General features: G+C 40.2%; 1 protein-coding gene and 2 pseudogenes across 1 annotated transcript; 1 reads left to right on the forward strand and 2 right to left on the reverse strand.

The window, feature by feature from the left end:
• Positions 1–5778: 5778 nt before the first annotated feature.
• LOC147458130 (uncharacterized) lies at positions 5779–6916 on the reverse strand. Its single transcript, XM_086511761.1, is given in 5 exon segments — positions 5779–5917; positions 6295–6529; positions 6598–6622; positions 6624–6767; positions 6863–6916. Coding segments are annotated over 5 exon segments (597 nt in total).
• A 12-nt stretch (positions 6917–6928) lies between these two features.
• Positions 6929–11332, reverse strand: LOC147458131 (uncharacterized; annotated as a pseudogene).
• A 2406-nt stretch (positions 11333–13738) lies between these two features.
• On the forward strand, positions 13739–14791 carry LOC147458132 (uncharacterized; annotated as a pseudogene).
• Positions 14792–15271: the final 480 nt, after the last annotated feature.

Consider the following 15271-nt stretch of genomic DNA (forward strand, 5'->3'; position numbering starts at 1 on the left):
ATACTGCTTAAGTTGGTCTAATCGTTCTTGGTGTTGTAGTTCCCAACTTATCTTCACTCCTTTTCTCGTACGGTTTGTCAAGGGTGAACAAATCACTGCATAATCCTTTATAAAGATTCTATACCATCCTATGATTCCCAAGAACCCTCTAAGCTCACTTGAATTTGATGGCTAGGGCCATTCAGCAATATCCTGCATCAATCTATTAAATGTAACCGGAGCATTAGCCAGACCAAATGACATTAGCAAATTTTGAAGTATCTATGAACAGGCAGCAATGGAAGAGAATGGAATTGATGATCAGAACGCAGTAGAAGGGTTCCATTTGATTGCTAAGCCGGAACTTAGGAGTCGAATTAAAGAAATTCAGGTGCTTCAAGGCACGAATTGGCAAGATTTCAAGAAGGCGCTTCAGGAGGAGTACTTCCTGGAGGATTCTCAAAGAGTAACCAGGAAAAGTTTCATGAAGTGGGTGCAGAAGAAGAACAAAAATCTGTCTGCACGAGAGTTAATGCGGGAATTTGAGAAGAAATTTGAGCAACTGTCTTCGACAGAGCAACGTTCAATGAGGGATCAGAAGGTTGAGTTGTTCATTCAGGCTGCTGGTCCTCGACTTCAAAAGAGTTTAGTGCAGTTGCTAGAGGATCCAAGTGGAGAATTGGGCTTAGCATCCGATTGGAAGGTAGTCACCGAAGAAGTCAACATGATTGTGAAACGACAGATGAGAGTTGACAAGCTGATCGTGGCTGACATCATGGATGTTGCGGAGGAGGAACCTAAAGAGAAAACAACCTCGGCAATACCCAGAGTGGAGGTGCCAGTTCTTGACGAATTAGTGAAAGGTATTCAAGAATTGAATTTGAATTTTAAAGCTATTAAATTTGATGGTCTAGCTGCAAAAGGGTCTACATCGGAGCCTAGGCAGCAGCCACCACGCAAAGGCTGGGACCGATGCATGTGGTGTGACAGTGAAGACCACAAGTATGTTAAGGAATGTGATGAATTTGATGAAGCATATAAAAAGAATGTGGTGTTCTGGAAGGACAAGAAGATACACCTTAGGGCAACAGGTGAGATGCTCTGCCTGAACTTCTGTAGGGGAGGCATGAAGAAGATAGTTGATGAGATTCAGCATAATGTTGCTCTTGTGGAGGCAGCTACTTATGGGCTGCAAGTCTGCGGGAAGGGTGATGAAGATGGTGCAGGTACCAAGGGTCAATTATGGCCTTATGCTTTGAAGACAGCAAAAACTGGACAGGTAACTTATGGGAAGCTACGGCAAGTAGGGAATTCAATTCGAGAAACCAGAGGGTGGACTGATCCAGTGGATTCCCTCTCAGTGTATGCATTCATTGCGAAGTCTCAAGCTAATGAGGCTATGGTGGAGGAGAAGCGGAAAAGAGACGAAGAAGCTCCTGGGACATCGAAGAGGACAACGAGGTTCAACAACAAGAAAGAAGAAAGTCCTGCTCCAAAGCCCGCTCCTGAAGTGGTGATGGAGGATGCACCTAAGGACAAAAAGCAAGGTAAACCCAGGGGACCCTCTTATAAGCTCAAGTCTGACATTGAATTAGCTACAAATTTAAATAAAGTCTTTGAAGAGCGAATTCTGAATAGCAAGGTGGAGCTCACATTGGGTGATATATTGGGGATTGCCAAACGTGAGTTTCATGAGGATATAATAGATATCATCAAAAGGAAGCGGCAGATACCAAGTGAACAGGAGCCGGAGTCAGTGAAAAGCCAGGCGGTACGCCACATTGAAGCAATTCTAGATGACTATGAAGAGTATTTGGCGAATCTTGAAGAAGAAGAAGAGTCGAGGTCTGTGGTGGTGTCAAATCCAACCGTACCTGAGGTAAGGCATGTTCATTTCAATGAAGATGAAGATAGTGAAAGCATACCAAGGAGTCACTTTTCAAGGACTCATTGGGCAAGAGCAACAACCGAAACTGTTGTAAAGCTTGGCAACATCGAAGAACCGGTCTTAGCACTCATAGATCATGGATCGGAGATCAATTTGATGGCTAAAAGCTTGCACAAAAAGGGGAAATGGCCTATTGATGTGGACCATGGTTGGCGGATTCGAGCTGCCAATATACTTCCAGGCGACCTCTATGGTGCATGTGCCAATGTTAAGGTAACTGTAGGGGATGTCTGTGATGAGAAAAATTTCTTTATACAGGAGCATTCCTCTTATCCTTTAATTTTGGGGCAACCATACATTACGGCTGTGCGAATGGAAACCAAAGTGCTGGATGATGGCTCGGCCTATGCCAGGGTTCGGAGCCGTGATGGTAAGAAAGCAGTGCAATTCTTGACTGTATGTGTTGACCATGCTAGGAATAAGGACAGTCTACGGGATCATCCAATGCCGAAGATACGCAAGGAGTTTAAAGAACACATGTTTGCACATGATTTTCTTGGAGTGCCATTTTAAAGCGGGACTATGGTGGTACAAGTGAGGAGAAGTTCTCGCAAAGAGAATCTTTCTCTTCGGGGTTTTTGGGGTTAACATCTGAAGGTTCAATCTCTTTCAAAAAATTTAATGATTTTCCGAAGTGGGGAAAACAGTATATCTCAGGTATTCAAAGTGAATTGCAGGGTTATGATGTGCTTGAATCTGATGATGTGATTTCAAGAGTCTTTGAAGAGGTATCTTATGAAGATACTATGTCAGTGCTTGAAGAGATCAGGCAAAATAGGTTACAAAGTGTAACTGAAGTAGTCAAGAATCATTCAATGGACGTGTATGATGAGTTAAGTTCATATGAAGCACCTATGCATATTGAAAATGATTCAGGAGAAACTATTGAAGCACAGGTAGAGACCAAATACAAGACTGTTGCAAAGAAAGTGAGGCCAGTGGCTACACCGCTGCCAGAAGGAAGTGATGGGATGATCAAGGAGGCTTCTCGACAGCCTATACTCAGAGATCCGAAGAACATAGGGTATAAATTTACTAAGGAGACACTGCAGCAGCTGAAGGTTGGGGAAGATGGTTTCCTCAATGAAGAGGAGATCAAATGTTTTCAAGGTATGCTCGAAAAACATGGTAAAGCTTTCGCTTTTGAGCCAAATGAGATAGGGTGTGTGGATCCGAGTGTTGTTTCACCAATGGTTATTTTCATTGTTCCACACATGCCATGGAGCTTGCGTCCTATTCCAGTTCCTAAAGCTCACTTGCCAAAGCTCATCAATTTGCTCGATGAAAAGATTCAAATGGGAATTTTGGAGCCGTCATGTGCTCCGTATTCTAATCGATGGTTTACTATTCTGAAGAAAAATGGCACATTAAGGTTCATTCATGATATGCAACCGGTTAACAAGGTAACAATCCGCAATGTGGGTACTGGTCCAATTGTGGATAAATTTGTTGAGGCCTTTGTAGGTAGATCTATTTACTCCATGGGCGATCTTTATTCAAGATATGATCAATTCCAGTTAGCTTTGGTGAGCAGGGATCTTACTACAATGCGTACTCCTCTTGGTTTGGTAAGAATGTGCACTCTACCACAGAGTGCTACTAATTCAGTAGCTCATATGATGAATGGCATGAATAAGGTATTAAGGGACTTTATCGCACATGTTACCATGCCTTTCATTGATGATCTACCAATTAAGGGCTGTGAAGAAGGCTCAAAAGATGAAGCAAAAGACCAGAGGGGGTGCAGACAGTTTGTTGCTCAACATATTGCTGACTGTGATGCTATATTATCAAGGCTTGAAGAAGTTAACTTAACACTTTCAGGTCAAAAATCGACTTTTGGAGCTAAGGAGGTCTTAATTGTGGGACACATGTGCAGTTCTGAAGGAAGAAGGCCAAGTCCTGCAAAAGTTGAAGCAATCCAAAAGATGAAGGACACATGTGCTTCAGTTACTGAGGTTCGTCGATTCTTAGGCGCGTGTGTGTTCTATCATATTTGGCTGCCACACTTTGCCCATGTTGCAGAGGTGTTGTATCAATTGCTACGAAAAGGCAAGAGGTTTGTTTGGGGAGAAGTTCACACACAAGCTATTAAGAAATTAAAGAAGATGCTTCTTGAGGCTCCGACCTTGAGGAAAGTTGATTATAAATGCGACAGGCCAGTTATTTTAACATTTGACACTAGCCCGACAGGAATTGGATGGGCTATAGGTCAAGATGATGCTGAAGGACACAGGTATGCAGTGAGATTTGGAGCCAAGGTGCTCAATTCTCGTCAACAAGGATATCCACAGGTTAAGAGGGAACTTTGGGGGGTTGCTACTGCACTAAGGACCGATAAAGAATACTTTATTGGAGCTATTGTTGTGGTAGAGACATATTGCTTGCCATTAATAGGAATGATTGCAAATTGCTCTACTCCGGACATTGCCATGCTATGATGAATAGCGTATATCAAGTCTCTTAACCCTGAATTTTGTCATATTGCAGGTAGAGATAACCCTGTTGCAGATATGTTGTCAAGAGCCAGATTTGAAGATGAAGAAGAGATGCTGACCACGAGTGATGATGTTGGCTTGAAGTTCTACACGTCTTCTTATCTACATGCCAACTGCGGTAGTATTGCTCATGTTTTTGAAGTCTTTTCTGAAGAGTTTTATGATGGAGAGTGGCTTATGATTGGCCGCTACCTAAGTACTCTCACTAGACAAGAAGGATGGAGTGATCAAGAATTCACGAAGATCAGGAAAAAGGCCTATGGCTATTTCCTGAAAGACGGACATTTATGGAAGCAACCGAAGCACCCAGGAGGGGTACCACAACGAGTTATTTGTGACAAAGCAACCCAACAGCAGGTGATTAAAGAGTTTCATGAAAGTCTATGGGCTGGACACAAGGGAGCGTGGGAAACCTTTGTCAAAATTAAAGACCGATATTGGTGGACAGGTATGTATAAAGATGTGGTTAAATTTGTGGAATCATGCTTACTATGTCAACAGTACTCTAATGTGCGACATAGAGATGGGTTGCATCCCACCTATCCACTAGCTATGCACTAAAAGTGGGTGGTGGACCTTATTACAATGCCAGTAGGAGTGTGGCAGATGAGATATATTGTTCTTGCCAGGGAAGATCTTACTAATCAGGTGGAAGGCAGAGCTTTGCGTACCAAAGCTACCAGTTCAGTATGCAATTTCTTGCTTGAAGATGTTATCTCTAGGTATGGATGTGTTGGCAGAATTACTGCAGATAGAGGAGAGCTGGACGCAGATGAAGCTCGGGAGTTTTTTGCTCGGATGGGCATTAAGCTCGCCCTCACCTGATTAGTAAGGCATAAATATCCATGACTTTTTTGTCATTAAACCATAAACAAAAATATTTCTAACATGAGAAGGATTATAATTACAATCTTCTACAGAGACACACAAATAATCCGCTCATACTTCTCATATGTAGATCATGACTAGAGAGAGTGTGTGTAACAAACAAACTAAACAACAAAGAGAAACTGATGAAAAACCAAAGAGATTAGAATAGAAAGCATGATTTTAATGTTAAAAAAAACACAAAGATTCAAGACCAAAGAGACCATACTATGGAAAAGACAGTAAAGTAGACGTATTGCTTGAGAAGGACATATTAACAACCACACTCTCCATATTAACAACCACACTTTACATAAATTGCTTCATCCACAAACACATGGTTACCATTCATAAGAGACAACAATTGGTTTTTCAAAATCGATAATAACACCTTACATACCCTTTAAAATCAAAGCATAATTAGCGAGCACTACAATAAAATGCTATCAAAGTAAACATCCAGATAAATGTTTTCAAGTTGTACAATTATTTATCCTCCTCACACTCATCATCAACGAAATCACACTTTCTTCTTTCCCTCCTTGGAGTAGCAACAAAATCATCATCAAATGAGTCATTTTCCGCCATTCTTTGTGCCTCTAGCTCTGCATAAAAAGGAAGCATACTGGGAAAGTGTTCCCACCAATAACAATCAATGTTATATCCACAATGATACCTATCTTGAATCTTAACAAAGGCACAAAGAAAAAAGTAACTTTTCATGACATACACATTGATAAACAAACATACATAAAGAAAGAGCATTGACTAAAAATAAATCTTATTTATACTATAGCTACTAACTACATTATAAAAGGACTAGCTAACTTCAAAAGAAGGCCACAAAGAACAGCATCATGTCTATGGCACACAATCCACCATCTCAAGACTAAAAACTAAAGAAAGAAAGTACCAAGAGGTTACTTATAAGTCAAATATCCATGCAAGTAAGCATCCAAAGTAAGCAGCATAGGTCTAAGAGACACCCAATGTAAAACTTACTAGTCATCCATCAAAAAACAATTTCCAAGCGGTTTGACCACAAACTCCTCCACTCCTCTTGTACGTTCTTTTTCCGTTGATGCAATTGGCCTCTTCTCACTTGATAGCTTAATAGGTTCCACCAAATCCTTGATGATTGATGCATCATTGTCAAAAGAAAATCATGTATATCCCAATATCATGGCTGCATGTGATAGTGGTGCCGTACCACAACCCATGTCAATCACTAAACCCCCTGGAGAACAACAAGTGCGTAGGACACAAGCCATGAAGCTCATACTCTTTTGAACTGCTCCACGAATCAATCTAGAGGATTGTGGATGTTGTGTCTTCTTGCTTTCAGGCATGTAATGAGCCCAAAAATCATCATCACTTTGCAATGAATTACCTTTGAAAAGAGCTTTACTATCCTCAAAATACAAAGTTGGATAGTAACCCATTCGATGAGCAAATATGAGTATGTTGCATCGTACCTATCATGCACATCACAATAGAAAAGTATTAGTACTAAATCATCAAACCATTACTTTTAGAGCTTGGTATTATCAATTGTTATGCAATTACTCACATTGCGAGTGTTTTCTCCTTGTTTGCAACCTCCATATGGTATTTTGCTTCCCATCATCACTCTTCTTGCCACGACTAGACCTTGACAATATGCATACTTTTCAATCCAAGTGAGGCAAGGACCTACAAGTTTCAACCACAAAATTTTCAAAAAAGAAAAGAACAAAAATAAAATCTTTTAAGAAAAATTCAATGTAAGTAGGATTACCATCCAATGGGCTAATCATGACCAACCAACCATCATCAACAAGACTAGCAGCCCCTATGGAGATACCATAGCATACATGAGCCTCTGTCAACATATCCCACAAAGGAACCTCCTCACCAACATCTATTCCCACCATACTTGTGGGAAAGTCTATCAAAACAAGTCCTGCTGCCCAATTCACTTTTTTCCCTCCATGATGATAATGATGGTATTTATAACCATGCAAACTAAAAAACTCATGCATCTTCCCATATGCCTCATTCTTTCTTCCTTTCTCAAAATCTCTACCCATTTCAATATAATCACCAACACAACATCCAAAAATAGATTCAAAACATGTGTCTCTATAAGATTCTATCTTTGATGGCCCATTGCGAATATATGTCACAAATTCCTTTGCAAGAGTTGAGTCTTCTGCAAGTTACACACACACACATAAATACTCTTTAGGAAATCAAAAGAGCACACAAAGATATCATGCTTTTTATATAAAAAAACTCACCTAATACATTATCACTTTCTAGAAGAATTTCCGCAATCTCTTGAGTATGAATGTATTTCTCACCATAACCTAATATAGACAAAACCCATAAAATGACACACATTCAAAGAGAACCCAAAAGCTTGTAACAATTGTATCAAATGGTTGTATTTAGGAGAAAATATTAACCTCTTGATTTGCTAGTGATGTCTTTCTTTGATGCTTTCTTTGTAGCCTCTTTGTCCAAAGTATCCGTAGAAGCTGTGGATCTCTTACCAGCATGCAATTCATACATATCAATCTGCTCCTCCAAATGATTCCCCGAAGGAAAGTCTATCCACCATGGACAGTTTTCTATCTCCCATTTACTCAATCCTTGCATGGTAGAAGGAAACATGCATAGAGGAGAGTCACCCACTTTACACCATGCCTTGCAAACACTTGCTATTTCACCAAGCAACTTCTTGACAACAAGGTGTTTAAAAACCTAAAATAGACACATATATTCAAAAAAAACATTCACATCAATGGACATAAAAAACAATCAAAGCAAAGAGCATTCAATTTACCTAAAAACAACACGTTGTGCCGCTTTTTCAAGTTCCATGGACTTATTCTCCTTTGTCTCATTACCACTTTTTCCGGATTTGAGATCCCCTCTTGCATCTCTACTACTCAACATTTGAAACATATACTTACGAGCTTCCAACTTCACTCCATCAAAGTACTTTCTTAAAGTAGAGTCTAGTGGCATTGTCGGTGGCTCCTCCATGCTTTCAAGTGAAGATTCAAGTAAGGACATGGCCACGCTTTCAACCCTATACAAAAAGATTTCTCTCACCAACCAACTGTCACAAATTAACATGCAAAAACATGAATTTAGTATTTAGACATACCAATGTCTTCCAATACTTCTAAATGATAAATTGACTTACCCTTTAAAATCAGCTTCTCTTGTAGGTATCAAGTATTGCTCCCTTGTAATTCTTGGAGCTTCTAATAGTTTCAAAATTCTAACTCTTTTTTCAGATTGTAAATCAAAAGTTGCAAGCATTCTAAGTTTCTCCAATGTCACATATGAATCTTTACCCTCAAATTGCAAATCAAACAATGTATTTTTCCATTGCTCACCCAGTTTGGAATGTATGCAAAGTAAAACCTGACAGAAGTTTAATTATATATACCTAAATCCTCAAAATGAAATATAAACTCAATTACTTGTTTTGTGAAAATAAACACACCTTGCCAATTCTATCCGAAATTCGTATCTGAATCTTTTTCTCCTTTCGTAACGTATCCTCCCTTTGTTCTTCTAGCATAGTTCTTTCAATTGTTTCCGTTGCCGATGCAACTTCCTTGTTATATTCAACCTTTACATAGCTTACAAATAGAAGTTATAATTTCATATACCAAATCTATCTATACAAAAAAAGTTTAATTAAGTACCTGAAACACAAGCCTTGCCAAGTAACCTCTCGAAAATGGAAACCATGACTCTTTGCTTCTGCAACCTTTGACTAACTTATTCTCCTCATCTTTTAGAGACTCAATATACTCTTTTGTATCACTTCCACATATGTTGTTGGTGTTAATTAGCACATCTCAAAGCAATGGTTTAATCACTGCATGCTCATTTATCCTATTGCATAAAGAAGGATATGATAAGTTATTAATTAAACCTTTGAGAGAACAATGCACAATTCAAATTACAAAAAAAAAGTAACTTACACGTTCATGCGTTGCAAAGAAGCAAGAAGGGCTATCTCTGGAACCTTCCTTGGATCTATGAGAGTACACATAACTCTCACATGTCTTGATTTATCCTCTTTAAAAAGTTCGGTTATAACTTCCATCCAAGCCTTTGTCCTGTGATTCCCCTCCCATACATAAAACATTTTCTTTGACATAAATTTCAGCTCTCTTTTTAAGGATACCTCTTTTTCAAACTCCATATCTGCTTCCAGCCACATAGGATCCCAAGAAGCCTTAATGATATCTGTTACCAAGGTTTCTTCCCCATTGCAAAGACAAGTGGAGACAACAAACGTTCCCTTGTATGGCATATAGTTCTCTGTAGCAAATGAAATTTTAAGTGAACTTACATCTTTTCGGAGACCTCTTACTTTGGCATGTGGCAGTAACCTGCATAGAGGTATGCGAGGACATTTATCAGCTGGCAATACCCTGCAACGACCAATAACATCACCACCTGCAGCCAGCTGGATATTACTTGCTATTAGAGCATTGTTTCCATCTTCATCATCATCCTCTATAGCTTCAGAGTTTATATCTTTGTCCTGCACAACATTTGTTGGTTGAGGTAAAGGGTTTGTGTCAACATCAATCTCTTCAGCTTCAACTGATACAAAAGCCAGTTTCTTCTTTAAACTTTTGTTGGGACTTTGCTCAGCGGATGTTGACTTTGTTGTCTTCCTCTTTGCAGATTTTTCCATTGCGAACCTACAATCATAAGCTTTGAGTTGAAACCACATTGCTTCAGATCTTTCTCACTGATGTCATTTTTTGAGCATAGACCATGAATTCATTGCTTCACCAGAGGCTTCAAACTTGCATTTGGAAACGCAAGATACAACCCCATGGTGAGCACACAATTTGTTGCGAGAAACTTTTGGCTACTTTGGACACCACAACTTAGAAAAGGATAAAGTGCAGTAAAGTTGCATGTACAAAATACAAAAGATTAACTTAGAGCCATGCTCCCTTGCCTTTGCTCACTGAGAGGACAACCGACAATACGAAGTAATCTCCTCCCTCTCTCTCAGTTATTGTTGCGGGTCGATAAGCAAAAGGGCAAAAGGGACTCGGCAGCCATTGTCATAATAAGCAATGCAATGGAGAGCAGTTAGAGGGACCATGTAGCCCAAGCCATTGCCGACTCCCCCAAGTCATTGCCGACTCCCACCAAGTCATTGCCCAAGTCATTTCATTTTTAACGATCCCATCCTCTCCTCTCTCTCTCTCTCTCTCTCTCTCTCTCTCTCTCTCTCTCTCTCTCTCTCTCTCTCTCTCTCTCTCTCTCTCTCTCTCTCTCTCTCTCTCTCTCTCTCTCTCTCTCTCTCTCTCTCTCTCTCTCTCTCTCTCTCTCTCTCTCATTTAGCCTAACCATTAAATAGATTTTACCTACGGACTTGGAAGTGCTTGGGACTGCGAAGATTTGCTAAACTGTTGAAAAATCTGCAAACTGCAAAAATGTACGAGCTGTAAAAATCTGCGAACTGCACAAATCTGCAAGCTGTGAAAATCTGCGAACTGTTGGACTGTAAAATTTTGCGAACTGTAAAATTCTGCGAACTGCTGGACTGCAGAAATCTACGAAAAACTGCTAGATTGCACAAATCTGCTGGACTGCAAAAATTTGCAAACTGCTAAACTGCGAAATCTATAGAAATCTGCGAACTGCTTGACTGCGAAAATCAGTGAAATGCGAAAATCTTAAACTGCAAATAGGCGGAAGTTTGCGAGCTGCCAGAGATTTTCCCACACCTTCTCCTCACCTGGCGTTTCCAAAGCTTCTCCTCACCTAGCTTCTCCAAGTTGCGTTTCCAAACGCAAATGTCAAAGCCTTGGTGAGTGAAATTCCCACAGCTTGGTGAGTGAAACGTTAAAGCCTTGTTGAGTGAAACATCAAACCCTTGAGCGAAAATCTGCCCACATCTTCTCTCCTCACCTAGCTTCTCCAAGTTGCGTTTCCAAACGCAAACCTCAAAGCTGTGGTGAGGACTCAAAACCTCAAATTTCAAAGATTTTAACTCCACACTCATGTCTCACCAGCACTGCCATGAAAGCGTTTCCAAATGCAAGCACAAAAACCTTGGTGAGCAAAATAAAGTCCCCTCTCTCACCGGCGCTCTGAGATTTTCTTTTCCAAATGCAACAATGAAACCCTTGGTGAGCAGATGAAAACAAAATGATTCATTTCTCCTCACCGGCCTTGTTAGAATAGCGTCTCCAAATGCAATAACACAGACCCCTGTGAGCAGTTCTTGGAGAGCCCCTGTGAGCAGTTCTTGGAGAGTGCAAAAACAAAGTTCAGTTCTTTATTTAGCTACAACCAAAAATGGTGAGCTTTTGCCAAGAGCGTGACTTCGGCACAATATTATTTAAAAATCAAAATTAGTTAAAAATTAAAATTGATATTCACAAAAAAATGCTTTAAAACTTTAATGAGCATAGACCAAAAGGAAATGTTTTAAAATTTAAGTGAACATAAATCAAAAGCTACTTTCCTCGTAAATTGTGACAAAAGCTTTTACTTTCCTCGTGGATTGTGTTCTTTTATCAAATAGATGATTGCACGAACAGATCCTGGTCCGTCCCTATCAAACAGATGATTGCACGAACTTTTTAAATGCCATCCCATTTATTACTAATGCCAACCTTTTTCTCGACATTTTCTCAAGGCTCAAGAAAATTATTTCTATGGATTTGTTGGCTTTGGATATTGAAAGCGAACCTATTTTGTCCTGAGCTCTGCATTTGTCTCTGGATGCTTCACTCTTACAATGCCTCACTCAGTTCTTATTACATATGAAGAAAGAGTTCTCTCAATTAGATATGACACAGAGATGTGTGATATTAGTCTCACTGCTCTAAAGGAGTATTTTCAACTTGCAGACCAAGACATTATTCTATCTGAAGCAACTTCTATAGATGATGTAGCTGTATCTCTTTCTATAGTTTCATTAGAGGATGGAAGTCATGGGTATAAGCTTCATGATAACAATGGACGTGTTTACAAGCTAGAAAAGCGACAAGTACAAAAATTAGTAGAAAAAGAGATTAGCATTCTTTCAAGTCTTCAGAAGCTTCCACTGTTTAGCTCTCTTCATGTTGCTCTTTCTCCAGCACAAGTTAGTCAAAAACTTGATGAGCTTCTGCTTGAATATGATGGCTACTCTTTGTTTGAGCTTCCACCTTGCAAAGATGGTTCTAACATGAAAGCCATGGAGCAAAGGCTTGATGGACATGTTTGGACAACATACAAGACCAGCTATGTTGATGCCTTTAAAGGAATAGTGAGAATAAGTAGGTGTTGTGGACACTTAAGGTGTTATAACATTGATTGTGCTTGTGTCGATATGTTTGGAACAGTGAATGAGACTCAGTGGAAAGGCAAGCTTCAATCTGCGCCACCTGTTGGACCGTTGAACAAAGAAAATGGAGTTCTTCTTTGTAAGCACTGTGGTGAATCACCAGAATGTATCAAAACTTGTCAAGCATTCATATACTACTGTATCCCTCGAGATAGAGATGGCACAACAAGATGTGCCATACACATGGGCTTTCATAATCATCCAGTGGCAAAGGGGTTATCAAAATGGGTGGAGGAGGTTGTTCACAATAAGGTGTTCACACGGGCAACCATTGAGCCTTCTAGCACATGCAAGCAAATTGAAGTCTCAGTCACAAGGGACTTGATCATGGAGCTATTGATTCATGAGGATGGTGCTTCTCACAAGACTTCTTCAGAGGGTTACTTGCACAAAGTGCTAGATCAAATTACTCCCATCTCTCAAAAAGCTCGAATCAGAAGGTCCATCCAGGCTGCTAGAAAAGATTTTCTTCAAGGGGACACTGGGCTGGATGCTATTTTGAGACTGAAACAAAGATGTATATTTCCATTTATCCAAAGTGTTCTTTTTCCTGATCAACTTGGTGATGATAGCTAGCCACATGTGTTTAAGATGTCATCTAAGTGTCCAGGTTTAGGAGTGGATCTTCTTAATCGAATGCAAGCAGGTGGCTCATTGGAGGGTCAATGGGTGCATTTTGATCATGTGCATCAGGTGAAGGGCTGGTGCACAATGGGAGCCCATGTATATGATCCACATGTACGTGAGTTGCTCACAATCGCAACTTGTGAGTTTAAGGTGCAAGATCACCATGCTCAGGTTCAATTTTGGAAAATGTTAAACAACCAAATGGTGCAAAATGGTTTTCCACTTCCTCAATTTAGAGGTTTCATGTCAGATGAGGCTCAGCAAAATTGGATTGCAGTGCGCACAGTCTACTTTGGTGGTCCAAATAATAAGGTGGAGGAGAAAGAGAGGTCTTGCAAGTTTCACTGGGAGACAAATATGGTGGATCACACTAAGAAGTGCATTAAGCCAGCCTTTCAAGAAGAGCACAAGTATATGTGCAGGCAGTGGAGAAGTGCACCTACTGAGATGCAGAAGGAACGATGTAAGCAAGCTATACAAAACTATTGGACTGACAACCACATTATTGAGGGACAACTACAAAGCTTACAGCTATGGCTTGCATGGTGGGATGCACGAGCATCACATTGGATTGATCAGTTTCTTACACAAAACAAGGATTTGGGATTTGTGCCATCAACTAACCTATCTGAATCTAAACATGCAAGTATTCGTGCTGCACATGGAGCAACAAAGTATGTCTCATTGTATGAGGCTACCGCTGTTGACCTATGCTTAGCAGTGCAGCAAAGTGAAAAATATAAGTCTTTTATGGATGGAAAATATCATGGTACTGGTCCGGACTTGAAACAACTAGCTGAAAGGCTAATGGAAGGACACACAACTCGAGCTATTGAGAAGAAGGTTATTGATTTGATTGCTTCTACAATGGATGCAGTAGGCCTTGCCTCTTCGGAGTATATGAGACAGCCCATGGAGCAAGTAAGTTTGCGTCAAAAAAGAAAGTTGGATCACTCAACTCCAATTCATGAGACTGACAGTCATAGACCTGAATATAATACCATCACTACCTCTAGAGCTATTCCACAATGTCCAAGCTTCAAAGTACGGCAGGTAAAGGAGTCTGAAGTTGCAGAGACCACTTGGTCCATTAGGAGAGCACTCCTAAGACTAAAGTGAGTTGTTTTGGGTTAATCAAGGAGACAGGTTAGAAATACAACATTGAATCTATCATTTTTGGTCGCTAACCTTTCCTGTATGGTCTTAAATTTTTCTTTTTGATGTAGGTGAGAGGTGTGGGGTTGAGATCAACATAAATGGGGGAACAACATTGCATGGTGTTCCTGCCCCTTGCTTCAAGGGAAGAAGAAGATACCCAGGTGGCACACATGAGCAAGTCATTTGGTTTTGCAATAGCAATGTACAACATGCTTGGAATGTGCATGGATCTGTTATTTTTCCACCAGGTCCTGCACCTGGGGTGTGGCCCATCTCAAAGGGAACGTTTCTATCTTTAGAAGAGACAAGTTTATTGCGAAAGTCAGGCTTTGTTTTGGATGATGGCTCTCAAGAAGGTGCAGTTGTAGAAAGCTTTCGATCTCAACCTCCTGCAAGTGCAGCACGGCCACAAAAGAGGGATGGTAGAATGGTCAAGTGGAGAAGCAAACTCACCAAAGATTTCAAGGATAAGATTGGCTTGGCAACTAAAATGCATGCAACTGTTCTTAGAGAGAGTATAATAGTCCCAAACGAAGTGCACGTTTTCTTCTTGGAATCAGAGGGATCAAAAGCATGTGGGATTTCATATTCCATCACAATTAGTCAATTTCCACGGTGTACATGTGAGGACTTTGTGAGACGGGATGCAAAGGCAAGTACTTATATTCCATGCAAGCATATATACTTTGTATTTTTAAGGACTCTTGGATTGGATGCAAATGTTCATGCATTTATGCATCAAGCTGCTCTCTCAAATATAGAGTTATTCCAAGCCTTGTATGGAAGACGTGTGCTAGTGGCTGCTTAAGCTAGTTTCACCTT

Source organism: Adiantum capillus-veneris, chromosome 5, assembly GCF_014529385.1.
Source record: "Adiantum capillus-veneris isolate H3 chromosome 5, ASM1452938v2, whole genome shotgun sequence".
NCBI classification, from domain to species: domain Eukaryota; kingdom Viridiplantae; phylum Streptophyta; class Polypodiopsida; order Polypodiales; family Pteridaceae; genus Adiantum; species Adiantum capillus-veneris.